Source organism: Leguminivora glycinivorella, chromosome 3, assembly GCF_023078275.1.
Source record: "Leguminivora glycinivorella isolate SPB_JAAS2020 chromosome 3, LegGlyc_1.1, whole genome shotgun sequence".
In the NCBI taxonomy this organism is placed as follows: domain Eukaryota; kingdom Metazoa; phylum Arthropoda; class Insecta; order Lepidoptera; family Tortricidae; genus Leguminivora; species Leguminivora glycinivorella.
The window spans coordinates 5,888,542-5,911,190 of NC_062973.1; the positions used below are offsets into that span (position 1 = coordinate 5,888,542).

Below are 22,649 nucleotides of genomic sequence, written 5' to 3' on the forward strand. Positions count from 1 at the left end.
CAGAAGATACGAACGCTATAAAACGAGTTTCTTGGGAGTATATTTATGTAAAATCTTAAGTAAACTTGCTAATAAACCTTGAACTGCTACAACTAATATGGACAATGCCTGACCAAATTTTAATTATTTAATTATTATTCTATACCCTGTCTATTCGCATATCTTCGGGTTTGCCCGTTGTGCGGAACCTATATAACATGGGCAGAACACTATAATACTCACCTTCATCCATGGTCCCCATGGAGATATTTTAAAGAATAAGATGTTTTTCCCACTTGGAAAATTATGAAAGTAGGCAAAAAGTCTGTGCTTCAGGACCATTAGTATTTCTTGCGCTGTGGCATTTAAACTGCTGCCATAATGCACACCTCCTCTAGTGGAGAACCAGCATTAATGTTCACTTCTTGACCTGGAAACTTCGTTATTTTGTACCCGCCCGCGCTAAACTTCACCGAGCAGTGGTTGTATTATGCTTATTGCTTACCGAGCGCTCCGCCTAGGCGATGCCATGATTTTAGCCAAGCCAACCAATTGAATCAATGCAACTTATCAAACTTATGCACCTCTGTGGCAGGATTTTTAATCGTATTAATTTATTATACTAAGCAAGAATACTTTTTGACAACGATTTTAATCTATCGCAACCTCGAAACATTCCACTACCCATTTTTTTACAACGGTGAGTTTATCCGAAAGTATTATAAATGTAACCCAACCGTTACGATGTCTTTTCACAAATTAACATAATCTAAAATTTAAGAATGAAACGCATTTAGTTAAAATGAAGGATTAGACTGGACAAATGATAAATATTACTCGAAATTATGATAGGATACCGCTTCTATAGAATTCATGTTTTGAATGATATCCTAAATATAGAGAAATATCGAAGTTTTGCAATTTTGTATCGGTCCGCTAGGCCACAGTATAGGCTATACGCTTGTAGAACCTGAGGAATAACGTCTCAGGTACAGTGCTTATTGAGCTTCAACTTATTTCTTGCACAAAGCGTGTAGGAAGAAAGTCTAGGCGTGGGCGCGTGGGTCGCTTTGCGACTCAAAGATATTGAAAGCAGTTGTTATTCCCACCACTTTAGCGATTATTTTCGCTCATAAACGCTTGTAGGAATTAGCTGCCAATGCGGACCCTGGGCTTGTCATAAGTATGAAAATATGGAAAATTTGTGAGGTCTAGTCACTAAAAACCTGAACATACGGCCAATTCTCTAACGTGGACTATAACATCCTCAATTTATACTCTTACTATTCAAATGTGGTGGTCTAAGTACTTAACCGAAATCAAAGTGAGTTAGCTGAGGTATCTATAAAACTATGATACTCTACCTTCCCCTGAAAAATAAAACTGACATTATGGCAAGTGGCAACACTGCCTTCTTACTTACTACTCTGGTGGCCGATAGCTCTACTTGTATTTTGATACTCGTACATTCATAATATACGACCATAAAGCTCTGTAATCTTTAATACTGGGATCTGGGACTTTCTAGCAGTCACTGACTCGAATGGCGAATATGGCGATATTTCTCATTGAAAGTAGTGGTACCTATGCTTATTGCTAACTGCAAAATTTATGTTTAAGGTGAATAGGCCCGCAGCCATTTCTATGTTTTTTTTTAATTACACGTGGTCATTACAAGTGACGTCTTAGGTTTATTTTTAGGGTGCCTGTCTCGATCTTAATTGCTTTGCTACGACGGACGTGGGTAGTGTCAGGTTCAAGTTACTTAGGTGCGCTACTTCGGTCTAGACGAGGCAGGCTATAAACAGGCATAATTGAACAAGGCTTTCAGTGACACATTTCTAGAGTTCCCTACTGGAGCTATTCGAACCTTTATAAGACCTCTAGCTTTAGCTCGCGGAAATTGCGAAATGCTCAATAAAAACTTTCATCCCAAATTTTAGGGAAGTTGTAGAGGGGTTAGAAAGAGACAAAAAGTAGCTTTATGTCACTCTCCATCCTTTCAACTATCTCCACTTAAAAAATCTCAATTCGTCGCTCCTTTTTGCCGTTGCCGTATCCAAGGGGCCAAGGGGTTGTTTTCCCATCCCATAGAAATTTTAATAATTAAATGAATTCACACAGTTAAGTAACATTATTTGGTTATTAATTACATATGTGCCAGTATGCAATCATTTTATTTATGTAATAATTACTCGAGCCCGACACGTGAACTTGTCAGTGCTTACAAAACAAAGTGTGAAACTACACAGGATGACTTCATTTTCCACGATAACGTGTATAATTAGTTGTCATTAAGGGTGCAAGTTGATTTTAATTGTACTGTTATCTACGATCGGAACTGTCGTATTGTTCACAGTCACAGATAATTATTGTGGTTTTATTTCCAGTTTTAACAAACTGGTATGGGAGTTGATAAGAAACTTGGGAAGCTATGAGTTCATTTACTTAACAGGCATATGGATGATAATAATCGACGTAATTATATGCCAATTTTATAAACGCGCAATAAGGATTATTACGCAAAAGTCTGTAGGGGTGGTTCTCACTTTTAGCCATTATTGAGTTTGAAATACTACGAACTATCTTTGACATTTGTTGATTTATTCCCATCAAAACTACTTCCCAGCATACTGACTACAAAAACTATTAAAGGCTAATCGAAAAAAGGTTATGATATAGTGCTGCTCTCTAGCATCTGCTATCATATACATATTTATCCATATAATAGTCAAGCCACCGGCGGAGGTGTATTGAACGAAAGTTGTGGTTGTGTTGTGCGTGATGACACGATTGTTTCATACACACACAGAAAAATCATGTATTGAATAGCCGAATATCCATCTACAAATATGTGAAGGTTTTTCCATACAAAAAACATCTAATTTATTTAGTCACCGCACACTACAAAATAAAAATGTGTGTACCTACTATACATTATCCATCGTGTATTGAACAAATACATTGACACATGACAAATCCGTCATATTTTTACGAAAATGTGTGTGCGTGTACAGACACAGAGCCGTCATTTTTTAGTTGACATTGTCATCAGTGACACTTGGCTCTTGACAAGTAATTATTTAAAGATATTGGTTTACTTAACTCAAGCAGACTCAGAAATAATGACGCATTTTGTCAATAAAGATACATATCGTGTATTTCGACACTGCTAGTGTAAATCGAAATGGCGTCTCGGTCAAATGCATTGACTATGAAACAGGAGATCTCGAGTTCGATTCCGGGCTCTTTTTTAATAATTTGAACTTTTTTGGATTTATTAAGTTTTATTTTTATTTTTTAATAGAATAAATATTCTATTAAAAAAGACTCTTACTATATTTCTTTCCTATTTTTTATTTTCATACAAAAATACATTACAATCTTTATTATGCCTTTGTTCATAAAATAAAATATTACACGTCAGGTCAGGTACATAGGTCATAGTGTGGCATAGTATTAGTATTAGTAATGTGCTGACTTCCTTACATTTACTGAGCTAGTTGACCTATGTTATTGTTGTGTGAATGTTTTTCTTCAACAACTAAATAGTTATATACATATATGAATATGTATGTAGGTATGTGGGTAGCTTTTGCACATTGTAATTTTTCCTCAGTCACCCGCTGAGCTCAGAGACCACGAACGCTGTAGTGTTCGAAACGTCGGGATAAATTGTAAATTCATTATACACGATTTAATCCGTTTTCATAGTTTTTATTTCATGAGTAACTATCGCGGTAACTGAAGACAATATTAACTAAATGGTTACAAATAATAATTATCATCAATATAATCTGGTCCAGGCAGGCAATTATGGTCGCGCGATAAATGATAAAACATCTGGCCGTCCCTATAATCGCACTTACTAATAGTGCGACAGGGACGGCCTGATATTTTATCGTCTATCGCGCGACCATGCTACCCGTGCTGTACTAGCTTTAGCCCGCGGCTTCGCTTGCGTTAGAAAGAGACAAAAGTAGCATATGTCACTCTCCATCCCTTCAACTATCTCCACTTAAAAAACATGTCAATCCGTCGCTCCGTTTGGCCGTGAAAGACGGACAAACAAACAAACACAAATTATCTTTGGTGAAACAACGAATTCTTCCACTTCAGATTATAGAGTAACCAGCTTTTCCCATTTATAATAAACTAGCTTTTGACCGCGGCTTCGCTCGCGTAAGAAAGAGACAAAAAGTAGCCTATGTCACTCTCCATCCCTTCAACTAAATCCCCTTAAATAATCACGTCAATTCGTCGCTCCGGTTTTGCCGTGAAAGACGGACAAACAAACAGACACACACCCTTTCCCATTTGTAATATTAGTATGGATTTGACATTATTATTTATATTTAAATAATTATATATGTATAGCCCAATTTCGTCGGTAACAGCGTGTTATGTAATGGCGTCGTTGGGGAACAATCGTCTGTCACGCCGTGAAGGTGCGTTCGATTCCCAGGATTATATAAACTTTTTGTATTTTTTTGGATATAAATTTCGTTTTTTTTATTGACTGAGCAAGAATGGAGAGCCGAAGGTATCAATTTTGTCTTAGAGAACATATTGATTTTTTATTGTCATTTTGATTTTCTATTTATTAAGTTGAGATATAAAACACAACTTTTAATACCCTCGCTAAATATAATATTTTATCGAAATCACTCGTTAGATAAAAAAAGTCCACTTGAGTTTTTAAAGCATTACGTTACTCAGTTAACTATTGCATTTTCATTTACTAATTTAAGATTTCAAAAGCGATTTGAATACCCTTGCTCCATCAAAAATAAACAATTAGAAAAAAAAATCATTCGGATCGTAGTTTAGAAACTAAAATTTATCTATACTTTTTGGATTTTTTTTTAAATATCAGATTAGGATAATTATGTTAGAAATTCTGAGTTCGACGAACAAAAAATAGTGTCACATAGTGTTGTGTTCCTGCCGGTGAGTAAGGCTGCCAGAGCTCAACGAGGGTGCGGGGTGCTGACGACGGGAGGACTTACGGAACTAATTTGTTCCGTCTATTGTCCTTTGAGTCGTCGGCAACCCAAACCCTCCTTTGAACTTGTACACTCCTTTTTGCTGTGCATACGCAGCAAAGGGGAGTGTACAAGTTTCTAATGGGGCGGCAACGCGCAAGCGACACTCTTCGAGTTGCAGGCGTCCATAGGTTACGGTGACCGCTTTCCATCAGGCGGACCGTATGCTTGTTTGCCACCGACGTAGTATTAAAAAAAAAAAGAAAAAGTCCTGGATTCGAACCCAGTACTTCCATGCAAATCATGCGATGGCACGTATTTACCGCAAGGCTATTTAAACAAGCTGTCGCCGCGTGAAATTATCGACTAGAAGGAATACAAAAACACTGTTTGTATGTGTGAGTGGTACTTAAAAATAGTGTAAAATAGTAAATTTATTTACATTAAGGGGATTAACGTTACAATGAGAAGTTGAATGTTTGTTGTAATACGTCAATTTTAATATTAAATGTTCGCGAAGCATAATTGAAAGTATATAAATGCCTGTACGACTCCACAAAAAAAATAAGACTGGTAATTTGCAGATTAACGCCATCTAACGCAGCCTGAGCTTCGGGTAACCTAGGCGAGCCACCTTAAGAACTTGCGACAGGTGTATTCAATACAAACCGCCCAGCGTGTCCGATCTCCTGCCTTCCTATATCTGTGATATACACATATAAGATTTGTAGAAAAAAAGTAATGTTCAGCCGCGTTACTATCAAGTTGTTACTCGTCATCAACCACGCGGTATTTCTGTTATTGTGATTAGTCATTCATGAGTAAGGCGTAACCAGCGACATCTGGTCGGCCATTGTTTAATTAACAGGCGAAAATTATTCTAAACAGTCTTAATTGACACCCAAGAAGACGGAAACTAAATTAACTGTTAATTTGTAAGTGTTCCGAATGAGAAACTTTGAAATAGGTTTAGCTGATCAAGAGTTATTTTTATATAAAATAAATTTATTAATTATCTACATAAATAGTATTGTTCTCAGGATAGCAATTATCTAACACGGTTGGAAAAGCCAAATCCGGTCCGCGAAAGGATGTTGTCCGGCTCTCCAGCCATCCTTTAGAACACAGTGTGATATGGCCAGCACTGATGTATTAGTAAGAATGCTTTTTTGGTGTAAATCTGGCCCGCCGTTAAAATTCCTTCAAATTTTGGCTTCCAATGGAAAAAGTTTGCCAACCACTGATCTAAAAATCAGTTAAACGAATAGTCTAACTATCTAGTCTAACGAATAGTCTAATCATCTGACCCTTCTGATGATCGAATTAAATCTAAGCCCAACCCTTTAGATTAGATAACACTTTCACATGGCATGTTTGACAAGTAAACACATCAATAACACAACTCCGACAAGAGGACAGCTGACAATCCCACCGACTAATTCACGCTTCCGCTTCGCCCTTCTGATCTAATTCATCTAAGCTCATCCATTAACAGACCCTCTGATAAGAGCAGACTAGAGTCAGTCGCGGACCGCGCCAACGCCGTCCGGTTGTCTGTAGAGCGCTCATGTATAACAAGGCTATCGTCAATCGAAAAAAAAAGTGTAGCTACTCGTAGATTTCAGTTAAAAAAAATGTTTACTTTTATAATTCGTTGATTATAAATATTATAATCTGTGAAATTATTATGAAATAGATTTTAACTTTGTTTATTTCAATATCGTGTTTCCTTCGATTTTACGACCAATTACAAAAGTGGGAACAAATCAATTATAACAATTATCCTTCAATTATCGTGTTTGTGAAACAGTGCCGTTTACTGACAGTGATATGAGCAAGTATGTGTTAGAGATTAGTGTAATCGGCTCACGTGCTATGTGCAGTGTGTAAACAAATATGGATTTATTATTACAATAAGGAGGACAAACATATAAATGCATTAAGGTAAAACTTACTTTAGGTCTTAAAAAAACTAAATGCAGGCAATTATTTCATAAAGCAGATAGATCTAGCTCTCACTGGTACGAGTTTTCGAGTTCATCTGTGTAGGTGAACACTAAAACACGTATTACAGTAAGTTTTCCAATTGTAGATGTTTTGGCAAAGCCCGCTTACACGCGTGTGTCCAAATGAGAATCTACTGGGGACTGCATTAAGAATTTACGTTTGGTGTACGAGTAATGTAGTGGAGGTGTGTAATAAATAGTATGCCCTTATGTGTAATTCTTTGTCCTAAGAACCACATTTATAGAGTCAGACCAATCGAAATTAGCAACGATCTATATAAGCCCCTGTGTTATGGACCAGTATAATAAAGAGTACTATCGTATAGTATGGCCACTCCCGCTCCCCGCTGAAAGTGCCGCCCACCCCCTCTCGGTTTCCTCACAGTTACCGCCTGTCAAAAACGCGAACAGTCGACCTGTCATATCTCACTCATACAAGCATAGTACGCGTTCACCTACACGAGCTTAGACTGTGTGCTAGAAACGCGCCTCTTTCATACATTTGATCGCCAGTGTCCGAGGTGTGGTTATGGCATTGGCATCATGTTTAGATAGTGGACGACTTTAATTACCATCCGGTCCTTAATAGATACTTATTATAAACACAGTTTACATCTATACATGTTTACCAACAGACGTGACTGTGTTTACACAATCTAAGTAAGGTCCGAGACAGAATCCGTCATTCTCATTATACCCATAAGGGTGAGACTGAGATTGTCACGGACGATACGTTGCCTTATGATTATGACTTGAGTTAATGAGTTGTTGCCTAGCTACATCCCAAGGTTAATTTTGTGAACATGAATATACCAATATATAATATACAATTTCATGACTCACGAACAAATATCAGTCTGTGCTCCTCACACAAATAAATGCCCTTACCGGGATTCGAACCCAAAAGTTAACTATAAGTAAGTCTTTTTATTTTATCACCGAGGGTAATAAAGGTATCAAGGCATAGCGTCTATTTTAAACACCGTACTCCGAACCGCAGAGATGAATTCCACTTATGCGATTCTATCATATTTAAGTATCTACTATATCGCACGCCGGTCGGGCAAAAGCAATCAATGAGTCATTATCATTAATCTCATACAACCGTGTGTGTACGCTTTCGTGAAAATACGCTACGCTAAGATACGATCAGGGCATTAGATTTTAGCCCGACTTCGTTTATTGTATCAGACACAAAAATGTAAGATTCCTATAGCTTTTACTTTTGTCACTTTGGCTTTTGTCACTGTGTACAGTTGAGTTCATAAATATGAGTACATTTTGTCACCTTATTGCAACGAGTTTAGGTGAAGAAATGTACACATATTTATGAACTCGACTGTAGGTACAGTAGGTATGTACTGAATTTAAAGGATGTAAAATTGAATAGATTGCCCGAAAAGCTTTGACATTAGGCACTGTATCCTAAAATGCTTACAGCTTACCATCTCTTAAAAGAGGTCATGAATTCTGTAGAAATAAGTATTATTGCGACGGCTCCATCGAAAATAAGGGTTCCTTTTGTACCTTGGCATACTTTCGTAGATTTAAATGAACCCCATGGCAATTGTCCGCGCTGACACGCTGTTCCACTCATGTAGCCGTGTTCCGAACTCGGCTAATGGACCATTATTGATCACCGGACACTGGAACGCTATTATGTGCCAAACGCAGTTCGCGCCCACTGGAGACCACCTATTTATAGAAAGGAAGATCGCCTATACACCGTGTTTTTTGTTTTGTTTTCCGTTAAATTCGACACGCAGTTAGGTTCATCTACAGGAACCACCCTGTATATCGCTTTTTGTTAAATTCGATAAAAATATATTTTTTTCGTTTCCATACATAATAAATGGTTTAATTAGTGTGAGAGGACCTTAATCATAACATTAAAGTCATTGTCAAGTGTTTGACGGCACATGTCAAAACAAATAACATTAGGAAGTGGTAAGGGATACCACACACGTGTTCAGCAATTTTTTTTTTAAATAATTCGTTAATCGTAGTAGTTAACAGGCTAGTTTCTTAGAGAAATTGATTGTATTTTAACTGAAGAATCTTCCCTTAAAGTCAACCGAATTCAATAAAAACAGGGTGTATAAAACAAAGCGCTAATTTTGAATAAAATAATCGCACCCTTATATTAATTAGGAACCAAAGTTTTAAGCTTCTGTTCCATTGCCAGTAGCAACCTATCAGCAGCGGCTGGTCCATACAAGCCGATTCCCACCGGCTTGCCTAAAATTGATTACTATTTAGTAAAGTACCTAATGTTAAGGTAGGTTTCTTTTTGCTCAGTGTTGCCTAGCAGAAATTATCACCAGCCGCCACTGATACCTATACCTACATTAAAATATTTACAACTAAGGAACAATAGTTATTTGTGTTATACAAGGGTGCAAAGTTGTTTTTTAACACACGAGAAGTAAAATACATTTGCACCCGAGTGTAACACAAAACTTTTCCCCTCACTACAGCGAGGAAACAACAACGCAAAAAATGCGTTTATCACTGCTTCCAGTAGTTCCACAGGTGGTAAATCATCTTTATTACTAGATTCACCTACTTTTATCAATTTTAAACCAGTTAATTTGACTTTATTCAAGGTCAAATTACTTTAACCACTAGTGGATAAAATGCGTTTTTACCCGCTGGTATTAAAGGACAAAACATGTGTTTCCTAGCTAGTGAGGGGAAAATAAAATTATTTTATTGGGATTCATATAGGAGGCGCAAGCACAAATTGCTCGCCCTTAGAGTTGGTAAAAAAAGCGCCTAGCCTTATCAGAGATAAAATAACATACACTAGAGAAATTTCGTCGGGTACCACGGCGGGCGGGTGGTCTAGTGGTAATGACGTTAGCCGCGTAAGCTGAAGACCCGAGTTCGATTCCCGGCTCGGCCACCAGGTCGTTTTTTCTTCTTGTATGATATCTATTTCAACTTATAATTAAAATATTACCTGTTTACTTAAGTATCATAATATGGGGTTTCTTAGTATTCGCGCCGTGCACACTCGAAACATGTCGCCAATAGAGATGGGTAGGGGTGAGTAAATACTGAGTATTTACCCGTAATTTACTCAAAGCACCGAGTAAATACTCGTATTTACTCATTTGGGTGAGTAGAAACTGTTACCTAAAAATAATTTAAAAAATGAGATTTAAGTAATTAGTCGTGTTTATTTTAACTATGTGGACATGTTTAAATGATATTTATATTATTAGAAGCTTATGGGAGTCTTAGTTTGTCGAAAAAGAGGTAATCATTGTGAGAAAAAAATAGTGATAATGTTTAGTTAGCAGTTTTGTTTTAAAAAAGCAGGTATTTACAGTAAAAGTATGAGACTTTAATTAAATTGATGTTCTAGATAACGGCAGGACGTTCGGAAGTGATTGTTAATTTGGCACTTACGACCTTTTATTAAGGGTTTTCTAAAGAAAACTCTAAAATGGCTCAGCTGATGACGTTTAAAGTACAAGTTTTGTATTTTGTATTATATGGACAATAATTTGACGGTTTCTGGATATTTTTCGAACAACGAATTCGAAAGTTATAAAGGTATAAACATTATTTCGGCCTTAATTATCGTTTTATTCCAAAACTGTTTATATTATTAAAAAACTTTTTTAGAAACATTCAAGTAATTTTTAAAGACCTATCAGATGATGTATATATAACACACTGGTAATTTCTGAATTTTATTTTTGTGAAAAATAGTTACATGTATGGAGAGCACGTCTTTAAAATGAAATTCATATAAATTTGATTACTTAACTTAGTAGCCGATAACAAAATACAAAAATATTTCTAATTTGTATTTCCATTTCAGCACGCTAAATAGTTTATACCCACCAATTTGACTAAAAACGAGTAAATACGGGTATTTTGAGTAAATACTGAGTATTTACTCGATATTTACTCTTAAGTATTTACTCACTACCCATCTCTAGTCGCCAATGGCGAAATAATGAACTTCAGTAAAACCGTGTTTTTCAATATCTAATCGTACCTTTTTTTATTGAATTAGTAATGGATATTCTAATGAATAAGGGTATCATTATATTCTTTTGTACCGGTAAATTGATAAACAGTTCAGGACAAGACCTAGATTGATAAAAAATATCCTCCGTCTAACCCGGCCCTTAAACTATCTATAAGTACTTATAACAAATTGAATCTAAGTAGATTTCAATCAGTGTGAGCTGAACAGTGGTTTATGCGTGTAGAAGTAACAGGCAGAATTACTTTCGCATTTATAACATTAGTTGTTACCAATAAGAGTCAGTAAGATCGAAACGTTTTATTTACAGGTGGAGGCTGGAGACGTATTGCTCAAGGTCAATGGGACTGACGTGAACCGGTTCACCACACGAGAAGGTACGGAATTCGCGACCACGCGCTCTTGACCGTTGGCAGCCTTTGTGCCCTTGACATAAAGCTTGCCAACGGTCAATTGTGATGGTCCGTTCAATTGTCGATGTTTATTGTTTCATGAACGGCCACTGTGACAAAAGTCCTAATGTGTACTAAACCTATTAAACATATCCAAAAATTTCGGTTTTTAGTAGTTAATATTAAAATTTTGGCAGTTTGTGTTATTTAAAAAAAGAGTTTTGTGACCACAATAAAACTAGAATAACACCAATTTTGAAATAAACGTCCCTCAACACATTTAGATCTGAGCTTAAAAATATTGATGCAAGGGCTTTCATTTTATGGTTGAATTAACTTTACTGTCACCCTTCATTAATTATCTATATTTAAAGAGTCCATTTTAAATTTTGGAAGGACAAATATGTAAATATCGCAATCGCGAATTATGTATATGTAATGCAAGGAAGTCGCGCACCACCCCCTTTTAGGTCATCAATCGTCGTATTCTTCAGTTTGTTCCATTTACTATTGTTATCATTGATTCAAAGTATTCAAATGCAAAGTGTAATTAACTAGCTCAAAAGGCTTAGCATAGTGAATAAAACATCGAAAGTTAGCGTTATCTGTGGATTGGTTACGATCGCATGGCGGACACTGGATCACGCGAGCGCCCCATTTACGTTTCAGAGGGCTCGCATTATTACAACCACTAGCAGGTAGCTTATGTTGTTTAGACCAGGGATCAGTAAACTCGGAAAAACCAATTTCAGTAGAAGACACCACTATAGGAACAAGAAATTTTGGTTAAAATGTGATTTAAAAACTGATTATGTTGTTGGTGATTTTAAGCCCCACATTCATACTTCCAAAGAGCTATGAACAGCGCGAACCCTTATTTAGACTAAGTGACCAGGCGTATCAGGCCGACCAACAATATTTGCGTTTAGTATCGACGCCAATTGGACCTCGGACTTGTGCCACACCATCATAACAGTTTAGGCACTCAAGTGCCTATTTTTAACCTCCGACGCAAAAACGACGGTCTGTCTGTCTGTCTGTTTGTCTGTCTGTCTGTCTGTGGCATCGTAGCTCCGATATAGATTTAGTTTTTTTTTGTCTGAAAGCTGAGTTAGTCGGGAGTGTTCTTAGCCATGTTTCATGAAAATCGGTCTAATACTATGTCGCGGTCGAGGGTTTTTTCAAAATTTTAATTGTGGTTAGGATAGTCAACCCCTTTATCCCACACATTCTAAAGTCTAATCTACATATAAAGCACAACTCAAATACAGTTTATATCCGGCGCCTGCGTTAAGCCAACCCTACGTTTATTTTTACCTCGCTACATTTGCCGTTCGAGACAAAATTTAACGTCAGTTGGTATGGGAGCATGTGAAGGGTCCAAGGGTATAACTGTAGATTTTACGACGATAATAAAATGACTATTTATTTAGGTAGTTACATTTGAACGGCAGATATTGACATCCGGAGTCTACGAAAACTTTAAAATTTAAGTAATATTGGATGGAAAGATTTTAAATAAGGCTTGAGGGAGCGTTAAAAATGTTAATAAAAAAAACACATTCTTAAAGAAATTTATCTCTTCATCTTCCCTTTTGAGTTTTTGGAGTGCCATTTACTTGTGGCTCTGTTCACAAAACTGGTAGTTTGTTACCCTATAGTAAAAACTGGGCATATTTCTGTCGCTTTCATTAGTTCCCCGCTGCGTAACTAGTTAGTGAAGACAATGCACGCATGTCCGATCCGAACCCACCTTTAACAACTCATTTACAGTCTGACCTCTTGCGGAATTGATTTCCTTCTCTCTTATCTTATCAAGATCCTGACATGCGAGCCTACTAACTCGATTGTTAACTCGATTCGATTCCCTATTGAGCTAGAGAAAGAAAGCCATCGTAAAATGTTTCGTTCCTTGTGGGTTACGCCTGGAGTCGACATACTATTCAGAAGTACGAGGGACGTTCAAAAAGTAATGAGAATGGATATGTTCATGTATCTTGATTTATTTTTTCTTAACTTGTCCATGTAGCAGTACTCATTAAAGTGAAATTGCATAATTCAAATATTTACTACTTTCATTTGTTTTTCTTTGATATGTAAATAATTGACACAAGGTAGGGGATGAAAATTTTCAGTAAAATAAGAGCATGTTTTCATGAATATTTGACATGTCGTGAGTTCATTTCTGACATGAATATCAAAAATAATCATACTTTAAGTTAAAGCTGGGTTTATCCTTTGTTAGTAACAGCAATAAAAAAAGTTCGTATAGATACATTTTCAAACGTAATGGTATCCAATAAAAATCTAGGTGCTGTTTTGGGTCATGTTCACGATTTTTACAGATTATCACGAAAATTGAGAATATTGATTGGAAACAAAATTACGTTAGTATTAAAGAAGAACATACAATCATTTTAATATTAAAAAAATTATTGGTTACAATAAGAACATTTTAAACAAACAAATAATAATGTTTTTGGCCTTCAAAATGACAGTCGACAGGGCCGAACCCTCAAATTGCCGAGGGTGCTGCTCAAGTTAGTGTATTTAAAGCTACAAGTGACATACCTAATATTGAAGGTAATATAAGGATCATTAATATTTTATACCCGACCTTTAAATAAAATTGTAATATAATCGCTACTCTGAAGTATAATGAAGTGAAGTGCTTACTGACATGGTATTTAGACTATCGTTAAGATTTTAATTTTTAATGGGGACAAAAAAATAATAATCGAAAAAATTAAATATGTAAATAAATCACAAAAGAGTTACTTTTAATTATAAAAATATAAGGATACTTACATTCTTATGTTTTAATACTCATTATCATTACTTATAGAACGCCCCTCGTAACTACCTCAGTGCATATTTAGGGGGTCACTGACGGCACTGACACTACCACATCTCGGAAACTGGCGATCAAATATATGTATGAAAGAGGCGCGTTCCTGGCACACATTCTAAGCTCGTGTAGGTGAACGCGTACGATGCTTGTATGAGTGAGATATGACAGGTTGACTGTTCACGTTTTTGACATGCGGTAACTGTGAGGTAACCGAGAGGGGGTGGGCGGCGCTTTCAGCGGGGAGCGGGAGTGGCCATACTGTACGATAGTACTCTTTATTATACTGTGACACTACTGACTATCGGTTCGTGGGACTATATGTAGATACACTGATTTAAACTTTCACGATTATTACACATCATTATTTTTAAAATCGGGACTTAATCGCGTATAACTACATATTAAACTGACCTCCAACGTTTCAAGGACGGCGTTGTCCTCGTGGTGGTGGGTGGTGGTGGTATATGTAGATATCGGACTGTCAGTTTAAATTGATAGTGCCGGATAACTGACAGGCCGTTATCGTCTAGCTAGTTAATTGATAGTCATTGGGCCCTTATAGTTTCATGACTGTCAACGAGAGCCACTAACTTAATATGTTTATAATAGTTTTAGTGTTCAAGTTTAGCTAGACGAACGCAAATGCCCTTCTAAACTTAAAGTGCCCCGGTTTTCCGAACCCTAGGGAACATTGATTAGAATAAAGTCGCATCGCGCTGTCTGTCCCTGTGTATGCTTAGATCTTAAAACTACGCAGCTGATTTTGATACAGTTTTTTTTTTAATAGATTCCTAGAGTGATTCAAAAGGACGGTTTACCTCGGTGCGAAGCGGGGTGGGTTACTAGTTCCCTCATAATTTTTCGATTACATTTCCGGAGACGAATAGTAGGCCCAAATATTTAGATTAGCTAATTTTAATGTATTTCAACTTCATGCTCGTTGCATTTGAATGCTTATCATCGATTTATTTAGCAAATTGATTGTTGCAGTTTTAAAATGTTTGCGACTATCGTCGGATCCCGTCACTTTAAGACTGAAAAAGGGTGAGTTAATGTCAAGAATAATGTATTACTTGGTGGGGGTGGGTGACCTATGACATACGGCGCATCAGAGACGAGAAAATAATTAAGACTGCTAAACATACGGCGCGGCGCAGTATTAGTCCGAAAAAGTTTTGAGGTGCTTGGCGATCATTTTAGCGGAGTTTTAGTCCCGTAATTATAAAATTAATAGGGCGATATAAGTATATGGAGGGTAGAAGAAACTCACAATCAGATTTCAAGCGCTATACAATACAAAACTTGACATGGGATATTTAAAAACCCCGTTAAAGTATCTAACGCCGTTAACCATTTACAACAATTGTAATTATGTGCCCATATCCCACAGTCGGCTTCTACGACACCCACGGGAAGAAAGGGGGTGCTGAAATTCTAAACCCGGCACCACACGGGCAAAAATTGTGGCGTAGGCGAGAGGCTGGCAACCTGTCACTGCAATGTCACTCTGAACAAATTTACTAGTACTCACGTCTAAACTACTCACCGACTTATTTTGAGGCCCCTGAACGGGTCCCTGTTTTAGCATGTCTGGCAAAATTGTACGACGCATTTTGTGGAGTAACTACTGCGATTTCTACATATAAAATAATTTGTAACAGCGTTAGTTGCTTCTGCTCACTAAAGTTTCTGAAAGTGCAGTTAGCCTCTAACTATTCAAATCAGAAGACCTAAAATGGCTGCCTTCTCGCAATAGCCTCCTAAGGCCCAAGGCGAAATTCGGCTACTAGTCATTGCGAACCACGGTCCTACCAGTAGTACTATTGTTTTATACTCGTTCAGGCCCAAACATTAGGAATACATTTTTTAAATGTTATTGTACTTGTATGCCACCAACAGCTTTGGGGCATATTTATTATCAGTTTACGATGCCTTTTAGGATAATTTGATTTTAATTAAAAAAAGTCCTACAGGAAGGTCCATGGGCTTATAAAGAAACGTTATTTATATTACGAAATGAAAAACTCACTTAAGATTTGTTTATTTTTTAGTTTTATAGAAAGAATGAGATAAAATAATAGTCTTATTAAAATAATACAATGCACCAATCACTTTTAAATCACTTAAAAATTAAGATTTTACGCTCTTCTTCGACGAATGTTATTCCACTGCGAGCGTGAGATCATCCTCTTGTAGGCGCTCCACGACGTCCTTCTGCAGAAGCTGCAAGGTGAAATATCGGGTCCTGCCGTGGATAGGCTTTGGAATTAGTTCTGACAGAGAAATAACGACATAGGAACTAGAGGAAGCATACCGGGATCTGGTTTGAACAAAATTTGTTTCTATAAGTTTTATGTGGCAAAAGTCTGTTTTTTCATCTTCAGTTTCTATTTCTGATTCCCTAAGAGCGAATTATGTTTCTTTGTCATTTAATCCTACAACAATAAAAGCAATATGTGTCAGTTTTTGCAACCACCACAAACATTATTATTAAATTATGTAGTTGTATAAAACCGAGGTACTACTCATAGGACTTAATATTTTTCATCCCGTATTTCGTAAAATATAAGCAAAATCAATGAAATTATTACTTAACTTCGTAAAATAACTAATAAAAAAGAAGATTATTTACAAATTAGTAAGAAAGTACTCAAAATTACATGAATAAAATTGGATTTACTAACCTCTCCTTCACGGAATACCCATGTCGCCGTCTGTAACTTGTCAGTTTGACACTTTGTTTTTATTTTTCAAGCTTATGAGTGTGTTCACATTCAACCTTAAACACCCCTCTAGAAAATCGGATACGTCAGTTTAGATTGGCGCGAAATTTGAAATCAAAATGTCGGCTTTTATAATAAGTCCTACTGGTAGGACCGTGGTACGCTATGACTATATAGTCGTTGAAGAAGCTGGGCCTGAATGACCAACTTAATTATTACTATAGGAAGGACCTTGGGCCTTAGGAGGATAGAGCAAGGCATCAATAACATACTAGCAGTCTTTCTTATCTACTCGTCTCTCGTAGGTACATCCGAGCCGGCATTGGGTAGTAAAATTCCTACAGTATTCCCCAGTGGTCGTAATAACCCGCAACAAATAATGCGATATGTGGACTAGTTTACGTGGCTCGCGGGATCCCGACAAGTAGGGTTACCAGATGATAATACAAAAAAATGCTGACATTTTCTCGGAAAGAACTATAGGATCACATGATTGCTGACCCATAAGAGTGTTTGAGTATGTCCTGTATAGTAGATACTACAACACAACTGACTAGGGCCCGGTATTGCCCTGTCGACCGAACATTGTCGATATTGTCTAATCTATGTATAATAAGTATGTATTTATCTATTTAAGTATGTATATCGTCGCTTAGCACCCATAGTAGGTACAAGCTTTGCTTAGTTTAGGGCTAAGTTAATCTGTGTAAGATGTCCCCAATATTTATTTATTGTCGTACGTCATCGATACCGGATGTCGAATGGTATTACCTACCTATGAATAGTTTAAAAAACGATAGAAAAACACTATTCTATAAACATTACTTTTATCCGATATCCGGATAGGACAATGTGAAAACCGTCTAAAGATATGTTCTGAACTAGAGATGCGTTCGCATGACTGCTGTACATTTTACGATTTCTATGTGATGCGTCTTGGCGCGAAATCTTTAACAAATTAGCGCCACAGTCGCGTAATTTCAATGCATTTAACATTAATATAATGCATTCCTGAGACGCGCTTCATAAAATTTCCGCATCTTCTCATGAATCAGCAGACCAATTCGATATTTCGCGCTCTCTAAGATACGGTTTGAAGAAGTGAAAATATATTAACTTAAAAGAAGATACGCCTCTCTAAATATTATACATTAATCATTTTTGTATTAGGTACCTACTACAGTATAGTACTATAGTTCGCAATTCTAACAGAAAATCGAAATCTCCCAGAATATCTTTGCCTAAATGTTTTTTCCGAATAACCCCAAAATGTCTTAGTAAACCCCCGACGTCTGGTAACCCTACAGACACGGGATAACACTCGTTCACAGTGGCTTTGTTCCCTTTAATAATGTAATTTTCCGATGCTGTTGCCTGATATGATTTGCTTTGCTTATGTGCTAACCCCTAGTCAGTATTTAAGCTCGTAGTATGACAAACATTGAACGTTCGCGTTGGCAACGGCTATGATGAGGGCGAAACGCTCTAAATACCAGTTTTTATATTGTAGGTACCTAATGTTTAGATTTAAATAGCCTAGCGCGAGTTCAACGCATGTCGTGTAAAATGAACCTAAGGCTTTGGTCTCCGGTTGAGGTTTGATGATTCGAACACTGTCAGGTTGCTATTGTGTGGATTTTCACGCAGCGTACAGCGTCAACCAGTAACCAAAGCCTTAGGTACGACCACGACATTGGTCTAAGGCGACAATGGCGAGTGGTGATCATGGGTTGGATTGGAGCGAGACACAGCGATGAGACCTTCGCAGACGTTCGCACCATTCGTCGACTATCGCTTTAAATTAGACCAATGTCGTCGCCAGGTCGTTAGGTCACAGACTGGAAGCAAGGAATGCGATGAACGGCAAGTCGAGACCAGCATTCAAGCATTCGGTCGAGCGCAATGGATGGTCTTGATATGCCGCTCATCGCGCTGCATTCCGCTTGCGTCCAGTCAACGCTCTATTGTATTAGATAGGAACAATACGATAATGTACCAATGTTGCAGACCCACAGATCAAAGCGAACGTGAGGCGGTACTTGTCGTCAGGCGAACGGCGGACGAGCGGACCGAGAACGAATCACGATAAGTGAGTTTTTATATTATAGTTAAATATCTGGGCTAAGAGTCAAGCGAATTCGTTGGGTGCGTACATTCGCCCTGGATAAGAAATAAGGCCCCGTAGCCGAATGGCATTTCACCGACGCGAAACGAAAACGAAACGCCGCGAAAGGTAGTCTGGCTTTGTTGCGCCAATGCGCAAGAGCGATAGAGATAGATGTCTACAGTCACCGGCATAAATAAGTGATGATTTCTGTACCTTGTCATATTAACGTCTAGTTTGAAATGTCATACGAAATTGTCAAACGATTAAAAGCAAACAAGGTGCAGAAATCATCACTTCTTTATGCCGGTGACTGTACTAGCGTTTCGTTTCGTGAGCGTTTGTGCCATTCGGCTACGCACCAAGGGCTGGCAACTCAGCGTCCAGCGATTTCGTTTTTTTGTTGCCTTCTAAGTGAGGACACATGACAGCACTCCACATAATAGATAAGTTGGTTTATAATAAGCGCCAGTAGGTCGCTACAGTCAGCCTGCAGTTGCCTGTGCATTGTGTAATTTGAAAGATTATCCGTCTCCCGCGGGTCTTAGCCGCGGTATGCCCGAGCGTAATTCCAAAAGCTCACTAAACACTGCAACTCACATATGGCAAAAGATATGCCTCATTGGTCTAAAGGTGTGTTCTCATTTGGGAAAAGCGTGTATTTACGCAAAACTAGCAATGCGTGGAATGTAAAACCAGTGTGTATGCGGTTTCTATGGTCAGAGCGTCGGCGTCTTGTCAACGCCCGCGCAGTGACACAGCGAGGGATAGTGCATATATTTATCCACTCTGGTACTTTATAAATGATACAATAACAGGCTTGTGATTAAATTACACTATGCGGAAGCATCCTCACAAATGCAATTGCAAACCCTTTTAGGATGCATTGATGAAATGCGGGAAGCTAGCGATCAATCGAAAAAAGGCGATACAGATGGATACTAATATACTAACCCAGTTGCAACCTGGGGGGTTACCATGACGTGCTAAAGCCGTTCAGTTTAGGTTGAGAGAGAGGGACGGAGCTATGTAACTGCTATAGCTGTGTCCCTTTCTCTCAACCTAAACTGAACGTCTTTAGTACGTCATGGTAACCCCCCTGTATAGAGTACTCAGCCAAATGCACAAACGTTCACGATAATACCGTTATCGTATCTATCTATCGCTCTTCTTTATAATGTAATTTATCATTATGAAATAAATAAAACTAAACTAAACTTCCGGTCTATAAAATCAACGATTGTCATTACGGCTACACCGGCAACTTTGGCATGAAATTCCATGCCAAAGTTGCAGTCGGAGTGCATATAAATTGCAGTTTTGTTGCAGTCCGTATATCAACCCGAAAGTAACTGTTACAGATCCCGTGGTCCCATATTTATTGGTTGTACCTACTGCTCTACTCGCTACTAAATAAGTAATGCGACTGCAAGCTACGAGACGTCTAGCCCAATTTTACTTGAATATGCACTCCGAATAGACGAGATATCCGAATGTTTTGCATTGCTGCAGTTTGTTTGTTTCAAAACTTCAATGCTTTTAAAGATGACTAAATATTTGATTCCGTTTTTAAATTTGGAACGAAATCGTAGACTACAAACCTAACATATTAGTACATTACTACAGAGGCCGGGACAAAGGGGGTTGCCGGCCGAAGACATATAGACAGAGAAATAGTAACTTTTGATGGCTGTATCTCCTAAACGGTGCGTCGTAGCGCAAAAATAATCGAATTTTCTGATGGAAGGAAACGATGACTTGGTTATGAAGATGGTTTATTACATGAAGGAGAACGGAAGACACTGATACAATTTAGGATGTTAATAGTAGTAGGATCGAAACAAGAATGAATTCCCAACGCACCAGAACATTCATCTGACTTTTTATTCAAACATTTAAATTATGTTCTAAGTGCGTTTATGTGGTTAGCTAACATTTTCTTTGGTTTACAAAGCATGCTGATTTTTCCAACACTGGCCCTTAAACCAAAAACAGTCTTGTTTCAACACACAAACAAATTCATAACTAAAGAAGTGACCTACACTTCACAGTAACAATAAATCAATTAACAAAAACATATGCACTGAACTTTCGCTACAATGCATCAACCAAGTTCAGTTATTCACATTATGAATTGTAATTATATTGATATGCAATCATTTAAATATCATGTAATCACTATCATGTATAACCAAACTAACAAGTAACTGAAATAACCATGATGGTAATTACATTAAGAACACATTCTTAACTATCAAATAAATACAGAGTTTTAACGCATTTACTTACATGAAAGTAACATGAGCTGTCTCACAAACTTATAGTGTTTAACTTTACACAACGCCTTTGTCAGTATATCTGCCAACATATCATTTGTATTAAGATACTCAATAGTAATCGTATTACTATTCACAAGTTGCCGAATAAAGTGGTGGCGAATATCTATATGCTTACTCCTAGACGAATCATGAATTGTGATCGTACTCGTTCGATCGCTTGTACTTTGAGAATTTGTTATCAAATTAGCAACATCAGACGTACCACTCACTACAGACGTTTCTGTTTGTACAGAAGATGGGTCAGACAATTTGAACTCAACATTTTTATTTACATCTGCACTTTTAGTTTGTGTAAATATTTCAGTTGACACAATGACTTTGTCAATGTCATCATTTGATGCTTTTTCAATGAACGTATTTTCTACAAAGTCATCATCCAACTTTGCATCGATATCTTGTAATTGTTGTGCGACGTTCGTGATTCTGTTGACATATTTTTCCATACTTTGACATTCCGTCAACTTTGTGCTAAACAAAGTTCGCAACAGGCCTAGTCTCCGACATAATCCCTTATCTTCATAAGCATTCTGAAGATTCTTCCATGCTTTGTGTGCCGAGGTCACGTTCCTTATGTGCACGAAGGCCGTCGATTGCACGGATAATGCAATGCGTGCGAGCGCTTTCTGGCTTTTCTTCACATCTTCGGATTTTTTCTCGTCAACCTCTTTTTCCACAAATTCCCATAGATCTTCGTGAATCAACACCATTTTCATCATAAATTTCCAAGAACTATAGTTTTCAATTCCCTTTAGTTTTTCCATTACGAGTGGAGCTGAGGAACTTATACTGGACGACGCCATTGCCGTCGGCAACCGTATTAACTATATTCACTTTTGATCGCTCAAAACTTGATTTTTATTGGAAGAGCGCAGGCCCATGACCTGGTAGAAGGAAACGATGACTTGGTTATGAAGATGGTTTATTACATGAAGGAGAACGGAAGACACTGATACAATTTAGGATGTTAATAGTAGTAGGATCGAAACAAGAATGAATTCCCAACGCACCAGAACATTCATCTGACTTTTTATTCAAACATTTAAATTATGTTCTAAGTGCGTTTATGTGGTTAGCTAACATTTTCTTTGGTTTACGAAGCATGCTGATTTTTCCAACATTTTCGTTCCCCTTTGATACCCCGTATACGCTTATAAAAAAACTAAAAGTTAAAAAAAATTCAAAAAAAAAACGAAAAAAATTTTTTTTCTATGAAAACGCACCCAAAATCAAATATTGTCTAGGGCCCGTACCAGTTGCAGTCGGCACG

At 37.4% G+C, this 22,649-nt stretch overlaps 1 protein-coding gene across 2 annotated transcripts in view; it reads left to right on the plus strand.

Moving 5' to 3' along the window:
- Positions 1-22,649, plus strand: part of LOC125242601 (PH and SEC7 domain-containing protein) — an 80,899-nt gene that overhangs the window by 20,674 nt on the left and 37,576 nt on the right. For both annotated transcript variants that reach the window (XM_048151396.1, XM_048151395.1), the window contains exons 2-4: positions 11,284-11,350; positions 15,207-15,260; positions 18,947-19,028. In XM_048151396.1, the coding sequence (XP_048007353.1) occupies positions 11,284-11,350; positions 15,207-15,260; positions 18,947-19,028 (203 nt within the window). The remainder of the gene's footprint in view (positions 1-11,283; positions 11,351-15,206; positions 15,261-18,946; positions 19,029-22,649) is intronic.